This window comes from Pollachius pollachius (genome assembly GCF_949987615.1).
Source record: "Pollachius pollachius genome assembly, chromosome: 1".
NCBI classification, from domain to species: Eukaryota; Metazoa; Chordata; class Actinopteri; order Gadiformes; family Gadidae; genus Pollachius; species Pollachius pollachius.
The window spans coordinates 9,209,482-9,226,771 of record NC_136934.1 but is presented as its reverse complement, the minus strand read 5'-3'; the positions used below and the strand labels follow the sequence as shown (position 1 = coordinate 9,226,771).

General features: G+C 42.2%; 1 protein-coding gene across 1 annotated transcript in view; it reads right to left on the bottom strand.

Moving 5' to 3' along the window:
• The window catches only part of piwil2 (piwi-like RNA-mediated gene silencing 2), a gene marked incomplete at both ends in the record, with an annotated part of 31,456 nt that overhangs the window by 3,159 nt on the left and 11,007 nt on the right, over positions 1 to 17,290 (bottom strand). Inside the window, 18 exon segments of the mRNA XM_079752666.1 lie at positions 3,320 to 3,425; positions 3,701 to 3,789; positions 4,083 to 4,199; positions 4,601 to 4,702; positions 4,881 to 5,069; positions 5,372 to 5,485; positions 6,639 to 6,779; positions 7,218 to 7,307; positions 8,232 to 8,316; positions 8,807 to 8,995; positions 10,358 to 10,471; positions 10,647 to 10,727; positions 11,805 to 11,929; positions 12,170 to 12,287; positions 12,909 to 13,022; positions 13,257 to 13,344; positions 13,778 to 13,956; positions 14,854 to 14,953. Of these exon segments, the coding sequence (XP_079608792.1) occupies positions 3,320 to 3,425; positions 3,701 to 3,789; positions 4,083 to 4,199; positions 4,601 to 4,702; positions 4,881 to 5,069; positions 5,372 to 5,485; positions 6,639 to 6,779; positions 7,218 to 7,307; positions 8,232 to 8,316; positions 8,807 to 8,995; positions 10,358 to 10,471; positions 10,647 to 10,727; positions 11,805 to 11,929; positions 12,170 to 12,287; positions 12,909 to 13,022; positions 13,257 to 13,344; positions 13,778 to 13,956; positions 14,854 to 14,953 (2,141 nt within the window).

Sequence of the window (17,290 nt, the reverse complement as noted above, 5' to 3'; positions counted from 1 at the left end):
TCTCGAGCGCAAGCTTGTGGCAGCGTCATGGCAACCGAACGCCATCGTATCTGAAAGCCTCAGTCTACCCCATGGACCTATTAAAGAGGCCTACCCTGACCACACTACAACGCGAACCCAGCGTTTTCACATTTATCCACCTCAGCGATCATTTCTAATGGCAGCGCTTTCAGTGTCTGGATTCGCCGTTCTAATGTGGATGGAACATGTTTGATTTGTAAAATAAATACGTTGTAAATTCATATCAGTGTCTTCCGTGTCTGGAATGGATGTATTCTTGAGTCTATAAGGTAACAATAATATAATAATAGGTGTCCTTGTTTGAATTGTGAAATAGGTTTGGCAAAAATAAAATGTTGGTTTTTCAATACTACTAGGTAGGCTACTTATGCTATATTGACTGAGTTGAATAGAATTGCATTACCAAAAAATTTACTAATACAATTTAATTTGACTAAAACTAGACTTAAATAGTCATGGATAATTCTGACTAAAATGCTCACTTTTAGTCGACTGAAACTTGACTAGACTGAAAAGAGTATGAACGTGACTAAAACTAATAAAAACTAAAGTGACAGCTTGACACAAAGAGTAGACTAAAACTAAAATTAAAACAGGCCGCCAAAAACATCATTACTCTCATGCACACCAGAACATAGAGGTAGCAACCAACTGGTGACAGACATGAAAGTTCTTCAACCAGAAACTTGGCCTGAGGGAAAACTGGACATACAGCATGGTGATGCAGAGGTGCTTCGTTTGTGTGACTACCTAAAAGTAGAGAGAAGAGGAAGTATCCAGGGATTTCGGGATTACAAGGACAATAGAGCATCCCAGACCCCAGCCACTACTTAAAGCTGTGCATACCACTGCTGTGTCTACCAGTGAATGTGAGCAAGCTTTCAGTTGCATGAATGACCTTACTGCCAAAAGAAACTCACTCACTATTATCAGACTGTCCAACCTGGTGTTTCTGAAATGCAATGGGCCACCTTTACAGCAGTTCAATCCACAACGTTACGTAAAGTCATGGCTTGCCAAGGGAAGAAGATCTGCAGATGAAACAGCACGTGGAGCTCCTCACCATTCAAGCAAAGCTGACCCCAAGACCTGCTGGACCCTTTTTCAAGTAGGTTAATTGTCTTATAATATTTAGTCTGTGCACAATCTTTTCTCTTTTTTTCAAATCAAGATTGACATTCAATGTTTCTGTTAAAGCTACATTTTTTGTTTTCTTATGTCTTTGGCTGTGAGTATTTGTCAACTCTGCTGACGTGTTACACTAAAGTACAATTGTTGACAAGTTATGGTTTATTCATTTACCATTTATAGATTACCTCACTGAATTCATTACCAAATTCACAGATAACTTATTGTCTACCTCTGATCCCTTTCAGCCTCTCCCTGCAAAGGCAAGGTAAGATGTGGATGAAACAGAACCTGAGGATTAACCACAGAGCCTATGGTGCCATTTCTGTAAGTATGTTAACATCTTATTTATTAAGTTTGTGCTTGCTGAATTTATGCTACTATCAAACAGACAATACAACCTAATTTTTTACTTCCTCTGTGTCTTTAGAATAGCCAATGAGATTAATCTAACAAAGCATTTTATATTTTGACTAATTGATTGCAAGCTGCATAGCTAACTACTCTAATTTTCTTTTTTGTCTAACTTTGTCTTCTATCTGTGTCTGTCTCTGTTGTGTGTGTTCACAGGGAACATGGAGTGCCAGTTTGCCTCCTGTCATAGATGTGAAGTCACCTTGTTATCATCGCTTCCACCAGAGTTCTACATTTCTGGCCTGAGGACTTCATTGCATCACACACTAAATCCTTGTGTAATTGGCACAAAGCATGGTGATGCAGATTTGTTCACTAAAGCAAGTGTAATCCAATAATTAGGTGAGTGCTGCATACAGCGCTTAACTATTGTTCTTCATTAGTTGTATTAGGTGAGTGCTGCATGCAGCGCTCAACTACTGTTCTTCATAAGTTTTATTCTTTCTTTCTTTCTTTCTTATTCTCTACAAACTTTGGGACCTATCTCCTTCCTCAATTTTTCACCTAGAGACTCCATTCAAATTTGAAAATATTCAGAATAGCTTGGAATCACGTGCTTCTTTTCAGATTTTTTAAATATTTTATTCTTTTTAGGATATTCTACTTTTAAAATACTATCTTTTTTTAACATGGGATTCAATGGGAGGACGGCGGAGCCATCCTCTGGTACTTCAACTATTTAAGACGTAACTAAATCAATTTTCAACAGTTTATCTTCGTTCAAGAATTTCAATATCATTTAAACTTTCTTCAGAATCACAGTTTTAGTTTCAAACCGTCATATTCTAGAGTTGGTCCCATTGAAGCCGTCTGCCCATTCTGACATTTAAATTACTTAAGACATCGTAACTCGGTCAAATTTCAAACCATTAAACAAATCTACACACTTGTATCTTCAATAATATCCAAACGGAATTTCAATATCATTTAAAGTTTATTCAGAATCACAGTTTTAGTTTCATACCGGCTTCGTTTTCAGTTGGTCTCATTGATTTACATTGACGCTGGAGCATAAGGACGTTCAGCAGTGTTGCCAGATTGGGTGGTTTTTCTCGCCAGATTGGGCTACTTTTGGAAGACGTTCAGGCAGTGTTCCCAGATTGGGCGGTATTTCCCCACTCTATTGAGCTACTTTTAATCACGCACGGCTCGCTATTCTCTTTAACACACACACAGCAATACATTTGACCTTTCAGATTCTTCAGTTCAATTAATTTAAAATTTCTGCATTTTTAATAATGCCTTGCGCTTTTCATTCAGTTGTCATTTTATTTGTTTCCAACCATTTACAGATGCACAGCCCTGTCATTATAACTATTACTCAAATTCTTATGGCAGGCATGTTAGCTAACAATTGCTACTTACAGTATATATCCATGATATCTATATAATATTTGACATATTATATTTATTTACCTTTTAGATCTGGACTGGTTTAGTTTACATCAATTCCTAGGATTTAAGGACATCCCAGCCTAAAGACTTCATTTCATTACACACTAAAGCAAGTGTACTCCAATAATTGAAATGGTTGTCCCTTTGATTAAATAAGTTTGTGAAGCTCAGCATTACCCATTTACTTTTTTTTACTCTTAATTTTACAATGGTTTACTGATTTGCACACATCGCTTATATGTGAATAAGGGATTACTGGCACTTATTTTTTTCCACTTCAAGCACTGACAGAGACAGACCTGCTAAATGTCCGGCATGTCATGTTCAGTAGTTGAACGGATGAAACTGTATGTTAGTTTACCTCGTAGTACTTCTGCAGAGCAGCCAGGAGGCACACCTGGAAGCCGTTGATGATCTCCTCATGGGCGGACTGGAAGGTTACTCTGGAGTACCACTGTGTGAGCAGGCTGGAGGGGAATCCCACAAGTGTTAGTGGAGCATTGTTTTTCTGCCAATTGCAGTCATGTGAAAAAATTGGTAAAAACATAGATGCTTGTCTTTTTATATAGACATTGATCAAGGAACATTTCTTAAAAAAAAAAAATGGAGAGAGCGCGTGAGAGGCCACTTGTATTCCATGGCGTCATTCAACAAAATGTATTACCAACAAAAGAATAATTATACACAATTATACAGCATTCTAAAAAATAAATAACAAACATGGTTAATGGGTTTGGAGTACCTATTCAAGCTTGCTACAAAACCCATGGCAGATCTGTTCCGCTTGCTGGGGTCATGATGGACATCAACTCCGATCACCATGAGATGTTTCTGGTGAACAAACAACATCCTTATGCATGGCAGAAAGTAACCAAGATGAAGGCCTCCTTGCAGTGTATAATCTATAATCTATAAACAGGCGAGCCACCTCTTCATCTTAAAAAGCTCAGTTAATTTATTCCACAATGATATTGGCATAATATTATTGATAATTATTGTTGAAGCGTAAAATTTCTTGTGTGTCAAAACCATAGCCAACTGGCCAAAAATAATGATATAGTTTTCCCAACTAATTGTAATATTTGTGTAGATTTCTGTATAAATTATATTAAATATTAGCTCACCAGAGGGACGTTGACCGTCCACAGCTCTCCTCCCACCTTGCAGTTCATCTGAAGGAGGATCTTTTGGGCAATACTTCTCAGCTTCTGAGGCTGCGAAATTGTCTTAGAATTGATCACCTATGAAGGGACACATTTCAATATGAGTGCATACAGTCTAGGGGAGGAATGGTTCATAAAGTTATTGGGTCACAGCCCCATGGTTTGAGAAAGGCTGCTGTAGTGGCTTGAGTGTCCGACGGCCAGTCAAAGAATACTGGCTGGGTTTAACGTCGGCAGTGCGCCCGTAGGCATTTTTGAGCAATATGTCTAGCCCCTACCTTCTGCCTTTCAACAACATCTAAATGATGCATCAAAATCACAAAAAAGGAAGTTGAAGTGTGAAGTCACTTTGGATGAAATAGTCTGCTGAATTACTATTTGGCAGACTACAACTGACAGGAACATCGGTTCCTGTCAGTTCCTCTTCACCACATACTATGAAGAATGTCAAAAGACGTGAACCATCACTTGTCACCGACCTGCGAGGGGATGGGGTTCTTGACACAGCACAGCTTCTTGATGGCACTGTAGAGGTCATCCCGGTTGGTTGGGATGATGCAGACAACTATCTGCATGTTGAGCTGCCCCAAGACGGGAAAAGGGGGGGCAATAGTGAATAGGTTCAATCTCTCCATGACACAATTTAGAAGACCAAAATATATTTTAAATATAGAGCTTGGTTACATATTTTTACTTCTGCATTAGTAATAGGTTGTCGAGTATTTTCAACCTAAAGGCAATTCGTTTTTTGGGGCAAACCTCGCTAGTGAGCTGAGAGTGGATACTCTTCACGTAGTTCTCTGTGCGGTCGTCGCGCAGCTCTACCATGATTGGTCGCTCGATACGCATTCCCATGGCGCCGCCCACCTTCTGAAAGGTGGACAGCAGCTCCTCTGCTTGCTCCGCACAGCGCCGGGTGTAGAAGATGGCCCAGACACGTAGATGGACCTGACGGGCAAAGACAGGCAACATGTATCCCTTCAATAATAATAATAATAAGCAACCACGATTAAGCTCAGGCCTGCAGTTTGTTTAATGCCCCGCTCATCTATAGCTCCGGGCTGGTAGAGAGGACTTACAATCTAGGGTCAAATGGCTGCAACCGGCAGAGGAAATAGGAAACGAGACAATAAAACTCAACTAGCAGCATAAATCTCACTGGTTTCAAGTGACCCGTTAGTCAATCTTTCATTATCGAGTTCAGACACAATGTTCAGGTGTAGCGGCGGTAGATACACCCCCTGACTCACACAGCTGATGGAAGCCTCTCTGGTGACCTCCTTGGACCAGGACATATCAGCACCAGGGACAAAGGATGCCGACTGCATGCAGATTGTCTCAGGTGGAAGAGTTCGGCCTTCAGTCTGGGAAGGTAGACAAGGAACAGGATAGTCGGGTGCTTAGAGTGTTTGAGTTTGGACCCAAATGTCCACAGTCTTCCTGTAGCCATCCCTGGTCAATTTGACTGACCCCAATTGCTCCTGACTCAAATTACATTTGGATGAAAAAGTCTGCAAAATGACTTAATAGTAGATATCAATAGTAGATGCAGTCCAGCAGTCCAATAACGTACACTAGTTCCTCAAAGAAAAACAGCCAATTCTGACAGTGATACACAGTAGGAGTCTGATTGAGGTGGCCAAGTGACTATTCAGGACTTGAGAGACCAAGTACTATATTGTAAATGCTTAGACACTATGACCTATGGCCAAAATACTTGGGATGTGACCGTGGCACGAAGCACCAGCTAATTTCTTTTTGAACTATTTTCTTCTCTGTAAGCACGCCTACGCTGCCCTCAAAAGAGGTACAAACGGTGTAATAAACCGTGTAAAAGAACAATCAGTTTTAAAAACAATAACAAAAATACCACAATGCACATTTTGCACATTGAAACAAATCAAATCCATGTGTATCCTGGACTTGAACCGCGCCATTCGTTTCAATGGGAATCGTCACGATCTATACTTTCAACATAAAGTGTACATATTAGTAATTTGAAATTCATCCCAGACAACAAATACTATAGGGTCTATAGCATATAACCGCGTTTTCGGATTACAGTTTAATGCATTTTTCACAATTTACCAGCTCTGTTCAGCCTTCAAAGGCTGAACAGACAATTTGACTGGAACTACTTAGCAGGTAGTTTTTTTTTTGCGTTTAAGATACTAATTGATCTTGATTTCTTGCCGACGATCCATGGCTGCGTTTGTGAATGTCGGCACATCGAATAATCGATTATTCGTTCATGCCACCCACCGATTATTCGACCATGAAAAATTTGAGTTATTCACATCCCTAGACAGAGGTGGAGCAATTCTGTGCGTAGCCCTGTATGTTTATGTGTCACGTGGCGGCGTATGTGACGCAGTTTCGCCCATGAAGAGGTACTTTCTGGATGGAAACACGACGTGCCTGGAACAAAACCAAGTCGTGCCACGCTAAGTCGTGGCGAGTTGAGCTGGTACTGTCTTTGGAAAAGGGGCATTAGAAAGATGGATCAGCTGGGCTTACAGTGATAATCTCGCTGTTGATGTCCAGTCCCCAACTTTCCAGTTCTTTAATCGTCTCAGGGGTGTTCTTTATTTTGTATAGGAGCTGGATGATTGAGGTGGTGTGCTGCTCACTGCTGACGTTGATGTGCATCGTCAAGTCCTGCAAGAGACAGCCTGTCATTCTTAACCAGCCCAAGGCAGCAGCGCCCTCCCAATACAAACTACTACTAGATAGTCATCTGACCCAACGTTTTACTGAAGGGACAAGTTATTCTCTCCATCCAGATGTTGAGAAACTTGCTCATGCAGCGCAATAGTGGAAGTTACTCCACGCCATCAAAGCATGCTTAAATAGTTGTAATTTATATGTACTACTTTAAATGCATTAAACATTGTGCATACACGTCCAGTATCACATCTTATTTATTATTTCTGAGAATTGCTATTTTTAACAATCATTGATTCTACACATGAAATCAATATGGCACATTCAATTGTGGATGCAGAGGTATACGGAATAGTATCATGGCCAAAACAGTGAACCCTACCCTATGGAGCCACAATAGGGTAGTGCACAGCAGGCCACTGTGGTTTTTACCTTCATGGCATGGAAATCCTTCCTCATCCTGTTAGGGATCCCCGTCATGAAGCAGAGCTCGGGTACCAGGAGAACCTCGCCTGTGATTTGCTGAAGAACATCAACAGTAAGACTTCATTTCGAGAGATACATTTAGTAGAATTACCGTGACATTTGGTGCCTGAGGATTATAAATATTGCGCTGCGGTTCTTGGTTTCACAGTGGGGATTGTGTGGCTGATGGCTGGTTTATATCTGTGTGCCTTGATTACAGGGGCGGCAGTTACTCAGGAGGTAGAGTGGGCGGTCTGGCAACTGGAAGATTAGTCTTAGCCAGGTGTTAAGGTCTTTCTGAACAGTACCTTAACCAAAGTTGCTCCTGACGAGCTGTCTGTTGCCTTGCATGGTAGAGCCATGTGTCAAGGTGTGAATGAGTGGGTTTAATTCAGACATTGTAAGGTGCTTTGAGTGGCCATAGGTCGTAAAAGCGCTGTATAAATGCAGTCCATTTACCATTTCTCAATGCACCACAGGTGTGCAACCTCACCAAGCCCAAGGGTCTTAGCAGCTTGACTCAAGCCAGGTAAGGCTGCCTAACCAGCCAACAACCACACACGTGACGGGACACAGAATACTTCTGTTCTTCTTGCCTGCTACTCACACAAAGTAAGCTAAATAAATCGAATGTGGAAAATGTATCCTAAACATATTTCACATAAAATGACAGAACTCATTTTACACAGCCCTTAACATTTCCCACAGAGTTTGAGTTCAATAACTCTTATAGGGATATTATGTTTGATTTGAAAACTCATTCATAATAATTATAAGTGTGAGGCTTGTCATTACGTCATCAGTGACAGCATTTGTCATATCCTTCAAACGGAAAGAGAAATGTAAAACAGTAGATTCTAGCCACAAGAGGGCACACTGCCATAAGAATTGAGCCTCAAACAAACAAACAAAACCGTGTTCGACTGTTGGGAGGACTAGGATGTGTTTTCTGTGAATGTGATGGTAATGGGTTCAGTTCACCTTCCCTCCTGGGTTGGACCTCTCCTTGGGTCGATGGACCAGCAGGGGCTGGTCCAGCTCCTTGATTGTGATCCCATAGTTTTTGCTGCTCGGCCATGTCACACATAGTACATGTGCAGTTAAGTATTAAACAACTGTGGTTTTACTTTTCGGGCCAGGTATTCTTCTTACAATAATAGCCTGGTATTCAAGCAAAACAAGAGGCCCACTTGCCTCTTGAGCCTCTGGTTCAAGAGGCATTTTAAAACGATACGAGCTAGGCTTGCTCGATTATGGAAAAGATCATAGTCACGCTTATTATTCATAGTCACGCTATATTCAGCATTTCTCTCCAAAAAAACACTTGGTAACTAAGAACTTTGAAATTTCACAAAATTTTCAAATAGAAAAGTTCAAATAATGAAAAAAATAAAACAATGTACATGTGTATATATGTGTATCCATTATGTATCCAAATGTATGACTAAAATAAATAGACCTTAAAAAGATGTTTTGACCCAAAAATCTAACTTACGATCAAAATTAGAATAATTGCACAGCCCTAATATCAGCTATGAAAAGGCGGTTGGTGGTACCTGTAGTAGTCTACGAAGGTGGTGATGGTGCCGTTAGCGAGTATGAAGGTGTCTTTAGGAGCCTTTTTAAACTCAATGTCATCGATGCGGTACGTGCGGTTGTTGTAGCGCGTAATGACGATGCTACCGACCAGCTCCTTGGCACACTCATCCTGGAAGTACTCCATGCTCTGTTGATAAATTATGTTCCTGAAGGACAAACAGCGGTCATGACACGTTTTACTTTGAAGTCAATTAAGTAGGGAATTTCAACTCGGGGCACCTCAGTTAACTTCAAGCTTGTGGCAGTGTCATGGCAGTGTCATGGCAACCGAACGTCATCGTTTCTGAAAGCCTCCGTCTACCCTGTCCACACTACAACGCAAACCAAACGTTTTCACATTTATCCACCTCAGCGATCATTTTCGAAAAGCATTGTTTTCAGTGTCGGAATTCTCCATTTTAGTGTGGACGGAAGGGCTAAACGGATAAGTATTTATGCGTTTGTAGATTTACCCGGGTTAGTGTGGACGGGGCGTCAGTTGGAAGCATATCGGGGCCTTGAATGGGCAGTTCAACCATTTAACACATTAAGGCCAAGTGAAAACTGCTCAGAAAAATCCAAATTCTTTGACATAAAGCAATTTTTTTTTTTTTACAGTAACGCAAATAGTTACTTTCCCTGGTAACTAGTTACTTTTATTATAGAGTAATTCAGTTACTTACTCAGTTACTTTTTGGAACAAGTAGTGAGTAACTATTACTAATCACTTTTTTAAAGTAACGTTCCCAACACTGCATTTGAATGGCCATTGCAATGAATTAAACTAAAATATTATAAACTCATTTTGATACAATGTGTTCAATATTTTTGAGCCCATTGAATTAATTTATTTGTAGGTGTGCTGCCCTCTGTCCCCAGCGCCTTGCAGGGGTCGATTGACAGATAACTCCTCTCCCCAACAAACCACGCAGACACGTCCCAGTTAACTCTTTATGGTTGCTTAAAGCAGGGGGAAAAAAAGATGTTCGATATATCGCACAGCCCTAACGTCAACTAGTCTTCGCGACCCAGTACTGGCCCCTGGGTTGGGGACCGTTGGTATAAACCATACGATTACTCAAACAAACATTTGTTAGGTCAAATATAATTCAATATGATTTGTAATCATAATCAATGTTATGTCTTACATAATAAAGCCTATCCCTCAAAGATAAAAAACCTTGTCTGCATCAGTCCCTCCAGCCACCGAAAATAATGGATTAACAAGTGCTTTTCTCCTTATGAAGATAACAAGGATTGTCTGACCAATGAGAATTTGGTCATTCCAGATCTGTTGCATACTTAACACAAGGAAAGATAACACGACATCTGTATTTCTAGACGACAAGACAAGTGTTGCATTGACTTTGGATTCTGATCTACACGTGCTGATACTTCACTGTTACTACATGTGGAGTTATTTAGTGTTAATACATTTAAGGTTTCTCTATATAACTACATGTGCTGTGATTCATTGTTACTCCATGTTTGGTTACCCGTTAATAGGATGTTTTGAAGAGTGAACTCACATGGCAGTAAGCACGGAATCGTTCCTCAGCACTTTGTGGGCCACGTCCACCGACAGAAACAGACCGCCGTCCGTTCTCTTGATGCTGGTTGTGTACCCAGGCCACACCTGCAGTCTGCGCACACACACACACACACACACACACACACACACACACACACACACACACACACACACACACACACACACACACACACACACACACACACACACACACACACACACACTAAACAATGGTTCTGGGCTGTCTCCTGGGCATTTAGAGAGCAATGCCAGATCTGGCAACTCACCGATGTTTTCCCAGAATGATGGCACTTTGTGGGTCGAAATGATTGTGTCCAACAAGCTTCAGCCCAACCATTTTCATGATCCTTTGGTTGGAGACAGAAGTGGTCAGGAAAGAAGACGTGAATGTTTTTAAGTGTCTTCGTCAGGATGGGAGGCATATGACACGCATACAATAATTTCCTCCTTAAGTGCTTGGCTTATTTAATTGAGAGGAAAATTATTAATAAAACACCCTGCCGCTACCTGGCTGGCTGGAAACGCTGTTTAATAATTATGCTACAGAGGGAGTGCACTTTGTGGCAGTTTAAAACAATACTTATAACAAATGTATCTTCGATAGACCCTTAGCGGACCTTCCGGGCTCCTAGAATTATTTTTTAACAAAAGAGTGATCCCTGGAGATGGGAATCAATTGATGAGTTTATACACTACAAGAGGACGACATACAAGCTTTCTGAAACCTCAGAACACTCAATCATTCACACACAAAGCCAAGCTTGTCAAATTAACAACAGTGAACTTTCTGTGGTTAGGTCCCATCTTCCATCCCGGATAAGGAGAAACTGCCAAGCAATTTTCTATTTTTAGGAATTATGAGTAGATATCTAACATGATTCAAAAATATTTAAAAATGTCATCACCTTGCCTGGGAGCTGCCCGCTATAACAATATGCAGTCTGCATGACATCACTACTTGGCTATAACCCAAGCTTTTCATCATCCTTAACCATGAGAAACGGACAGCATTTATATGACTTTTTTATCCCCTCCGTGACCACCCAAAGTATTGAACGCTTTACATGGCAACCATTCACACAAACCAACAGATTCAGTCGCACATTGATCACCATCCATTCACACATTTAACATCCTCTTTCCTCAAAGATGACCGGATACCTCTTGAATCAAAAACTTTTTGCCTGCCGCTACACGGTTGCCAGACGACCTGCTCTATCTCTTCAGCTACTGACGCTCTTTCCGCCTGAACTTACATTCATGACATAACAGACAAGTTCTAACTCGTTTTTTCCTCTTAAAAAATCATGTCAGAAATGCTAATCAAAGGTTTGGGGCATGAAAGGAACCATATTGCATCTCCATCTCCTGCAGATATATTTGACCGCTTCAATATTTGTTCCCAACAGCCTCTGCTCTGGTACCTCCTCAGCACCACGTTGTAGAAGGTAATGCAGAGATCCGAGTTGGGGGGCAGGATCTTGGTCATCTGGATCTTGAGCTGTATTTCCTGGTTGTCGGTCCGCCGTTCACTCTTTAGGAGCACCACCTGCGTACCGATGAGAGAAGTCCAGCCTCAAGAAGTGACTCATGTTATTCAACGAGTCGCTTTGAATCATTTATCAAGTCACATTCCCCATTAGGTCCATGAATGATGTTTTGGACGATTAGATCACAAACAATTTTGTTTTCTCTGCCTTTTCAGTCACAGCAAGAACATTTAAGACATCAAAGGTAGCTCATGATGGACTGCTGCCATTGATGGCATCTTTCATTTGTAGTCACTCACATCCTTCAACTTGATTGGTAGGAAGAGGATTGAGCCATCAAAAGCCAAAACTTCTCCAACGGTCGGGCGGTGAGCATTCATCATAGCAAACCGCATCGACATTGACTCAATGCTTGGCCTAAAAAATAAGACAGAAATACAGACCAGCAATTAACAAAAAAAGAGAAGGCAACAACCTTTTCCTTCAGAGTGAGTTTTATACAAAAAGTAGAATTTTGACTTTTTAGCCTCCTGTGATTGTATTTGGGGACCGTTCCTGATGGATGGTGATAAAGTGAGTTGAGAGCCCTGGCACTCGCATGCCATTTTCTGTCGTGTTATATTGCTAAATCCTTGTTTTAGATTGTCTCTGTCGAAGTGCACCAAAGCCATACTGGAATCAGTTATCACACTAAAACCATTCTGCTCCCGCACACATCACCAACGTGCACCTCAGAACCGTGCAAATGCACAACAGCACTGTGTACATGCACATCTGCATCGTGCACACACACATCAGCACCGTTCACACACACAACAGCACCGTGCACACACACACATCACCATGCACACACACACACACACACACACAACAGCACCGTGCACACACAAACATCACCATGCACACACACACACAGCAGCACAACAGCACAACACAGTGCACCTCAAACACACCTCAGTATGGTCGCTGGATTTTTTTATTTAGGGGAAACACTGAAATGTATTCCTTATACTTCCATCAGCTATATCATATACTTACGTAAATGTAACATGGTATTGGTACACTGCCTCGTTCTTGAGGCTGATGGGCACGTGGTTTGATCCTATAGTCATGGGTCGTCCTTTGGTACCCAGCTTGTTCAGTGGCTCTTTGCTGGGGAGAAGAGTAACATGGAGGAAGTGAAGTTAACAGCAATTAATCAAAGATAAGGCGTGGCAATTTTATTTATATGGCACCTATTCCAACACAAAGAACATTCAGAGAAAACAAACAAAAACAAGCATTGGCATCAAGCACCAGAAACACTTTTGTAAACCAAACAAAAGGCAATAGAGTGTTTATATTTCTATCCATATATAACACCCTTGAAAGTTAAGTTCCAAGTACCTTGTTTTGTCCATGGTGAGAGGCACTTCGGTTGGAGTTCCGATAGGGTGACCTGGAGATTGTAGAGGAGATGGAGCCTGCATAGTTTCTATGGGTTAAAAAAAACACTGAATTTTGTATTAGGCTGAAAAACCTACATAAAATACCTAATGATAACAAATGGTAACCAACCCTTTGATCATGAATGACACAATATCATTTTTTGTGATCAATACACATTAAAGAAAGATGGCATAAATGTACCAACTAAGGGATGTAAATGTATATAAAGAACCAAATGGATACATTTTATTTTATAAATGTACGTAATGAATAATAAAAGGGTCCTACATGCATTATCAGCATGAAGGGATGTATAACAATGTGTATTGAATAATTGACCCAAATTGTATGCATACTTTGGGTATATATCAAAACACCCAACACCTCCACCAATTCTTAGAGGGCTGTGTGACAAATAACTATTGACTTACAAAGGCTTCGGTTGTGTCATATGACGATGAATCATTTCTGTTCCCTACCTGCGGCCGGGCTGGTAGGGGGTGTCGGCAGACTGAATGTGGTGGAGGCAGCAGGACTCAGGGGGGCCTGAAGGAGAGAGGGAGCAACATAGGATCCTCTGCCCATGCCCAGGTGAGGCATCGCAGCCCGACCAATGCCCATCATCCTCGTACTGGTTGGCAGGCCACGGCCGAGGGAGCTGAAATAGGTCATGACATTCGAGTTTCACGGATATTCCCATATAATCACTTTTTCACCAGTGGCCGCTGGAAACACAGATGGCTTTGTGCCTCACAATCACCCAGTCATGCACTGATTGGGCTGTCTATCATGCAAGGGAACGGCCAGCTCATCGGGAGCAGTTAGGGTTAAATGTCTAGCTCAGGGACAACTCACCACTATGAGCCAGGGACCTAACCTGCACCCTTCCGTTTGCCAGACAACCCGCTCTCCCTCCGCCTCCCCCTATCCCCAAAGACCTCTGGTCATTTGGCACATTTTCAAAAATAACTTGCAGTCTATAAAACAAATGCGAGCAACTTTTGTGCGACACAAAAAGCCGGCAGTAAAACATGGTGTGTAAATAGGAAGCTCAGTGTGTGCTCAAGCACTACAAAGCAGTAAAGTAGGAGCAATAGCTTTGGTGGCGTTGTGTGCTTATCACAGTTTGCAGTATGATCGGCCCTGTAGACTTGGTATTAACACCCCCACCTTTTCTAACAAAGCTCAAATGTAGTAAAGTAAATTAATTAAAACCTATAAAAATAACTTATTAATCATTACTTCACTACTACCACCACCACCACCACCACAAACAGAAGAATGTGTAGTCTTATGCCTCTAAGGCTGTGCTACTATTTTCTTCTGTGTGGACGTGTGTTGGGTCGTAATTTAACTTTAAAAATAGATATTTGTATCTACCAAAATGAAAATAAATAAATAAACTAACTAACCAATTGCTCAAATATGCAACATATGCTAAATATGCAACCTTTTCGCCTGGCAAAAGGTCAAATCAGAACGAATTTGACTGGTGGCAGGTATAAATTATGGGCCCTGTGTGTATATTTATACCATCAACAGCCAGGAGTCCTACCTGCTGACTGAGCCCGTGTTGTCCTGCGGTTTCTCACCCGTCCCTGGGCTGCCTGGTGGAAACCTCATTTCTGCAGTTGCGTCTCCAGCCGCCATCCGTCCTACGAGAAATACGGTTTTATAATGACAAAAAATGAATATTAATACATTTGATTGGTAAAGCATTTTTCAAAAAAATATCTCCAAGTGCTGATTTAAATCCAGTGATAAAATAAATTAATAAAAAACGGCTAAAAGAGGGGGTTGAAGTGCAGATTGAATTTGGAAAAATCCAAGGACAATTTAAGAACGCCTGCTTTAACAAAAAGTTGCTAGCCCTTTTTTAAAAGTGTCCACAGACTGGGGTTTTCGCAGATGTTTAGGCAGGGAGTTCCAGATGTGAGGGGCAGCGGAGCAGAAGGCTCAGTCTCCCATGGTGTGAAGCCTTGTGCGGGGCTGATGGAGGAGGTTTGTCCTTTGGGACCGGAGGTTATGGGTTAAAAAGTGAGGTGTAAGGGGGTCTTTGAGGTATTGCGGGGCGTTGCTGTAGATGCAAAGGTGGGTGATGAGGGCGATCTTGTGTTGAATTCGTGTGGTAATGGGGAACAAGTGGAGGTTCTGAGGATGGGGGTGGTGTGGTCGTATTTGCGGGTTTTCGTCAGAGTTCGGGCAGCGCAGTTCTGAATGAATTGAAGTTTCTGAAGGTGTCTATTGGGTATACCGATGAGCGAGAGAAAGTGAGGAAGGGGAGGAGTTTAGAAATGTTCTTGATATGGAAAAAGCAGGTTTTGTACAGATGTTTGATGTGGTTTGCAAAGGTCAGTTGTGGGTCCAGCTTCACACCGAGGTTGGCAACTGTGGTTGAGAGGGGGATGTCTTGACCGGAGAAGGAGATGGTGGTTAGGGGTGATGACTGGACCTGATGAGGGGTGCCAATTTGCATGGCTTCAGTTTTAGAGCTGTTCAGCTGGAGAAAGTTGTGACTCATCCACGCCCTAAGTTCCTCCAAGCAGTTGGAGAGGGCTAGAGATGATGAGGGTCGTTTCGCAGGTACAACTGAGTGTCATCAGCATAGCAGTGAAAAGAGATGCAGTGTTGGCTGATGACACGACCCAGTGGCAGCATCTATAAAATGAAGAGCAGGGGTCCTAGGACAGATCCTTTGGGGCACCAAAAGTGATGGGGGCTGTTTAGAACCTGGCAGATCCCAGGCTGAAGTACTCCGTCCTGCCAGCGAGGTACAAGGTGAACCAGTCCAGTGTGGAGTGACGGAGACGAATGTCAGTGTGGAGGCGAAAGAGAAGGGTCGGCTTAGCTCAGGAGGTAGAGCGATTGTCTTGTAACCGAAAGGTTGCTAGATCGATCCCAGTTCCCCAGTGGTGATGTGTCCCTGAGCAAGACACTTAACCCTAAGTGCTCCTGATGAGCTGGCTGCCTTGCATGGTTGATTCTGAATATTTCAAACAATGAATGACATCGTAGTTGTTCCTGTAGCTGTGCAGCAACAGCTTTTTCCAGCACCTTGGACAGGAATGGCAGATAGTAGTTGGAGAGGCATTCTGGTTCGAGGTTCGGTTTTTCCAGAAGAAGTTTGATAACCCTAGCAGTTTTGAGTAAGGGTGGGACAAGGCCATAGTTTAACGAGTGGTTTGTTATTTGTGTGATGAGAGGGCTTACGGCAGACAGGTTACATTTGATGAGTGTTGTAGGGAGGTGGGGGGGGGAGGTGGAAGGCTTAATCTTTTTGATGAGACCATCAACTTCGATCTGTGTGACTGTAGCGAAAGTGCTGAAAAGGGCTGGTTGTGGGTAGGCAGATGACAGAGATGGAGCTGGGGAGCCTGAGAGCTCAGACCAGATGGAATTGATCTTAACTTTGAAAAATACAAGAAACCTGTTGCAGTGTTCTGCTGTGGGTTCGGTTTTTGGGATTGTGGAGATTGTTTATGGTGAAGAAAAGCTGTTTGGAATTTCCTGGACTGTTATGGATGATGTTGGAGTAACAGATGGGCCAGGCTTCTTTAAGGGCCGCTGCGTAGGCCTTCTGGTGATGTTTGTAGGCCAGCTTGTTTACCACCAGGCCAGACGATTTGACACGCCTCTCAATGGCACGGCCAGCAGCCTTCATCTTGCGCAGTATATCCATGAACCAGGGGGGTGGTGCAGGAAAAAGACAGTTGTCGTTTTGAGGGGGGCATGTGTATCCAGCAGCGATGAGAATAGTTGTAGTGTTCGACCGATTTACTTGCAGAGATTATTTCATGGTTTATCTTCATGCCTATATTCTGTCACTCAGTCTAAGGTTCAACATTTCTCGGTTCAATCCTAGTTGAACTTATATAACGTAGACGGTATTCCAGACATCACAGCAATAATATCTTATGGGGCTTTTACAGTCCAGGGCGGTGACTGGACTGGATGCCTGGACTCTCCTCATGGTCAACCGGCCAGCACCACAT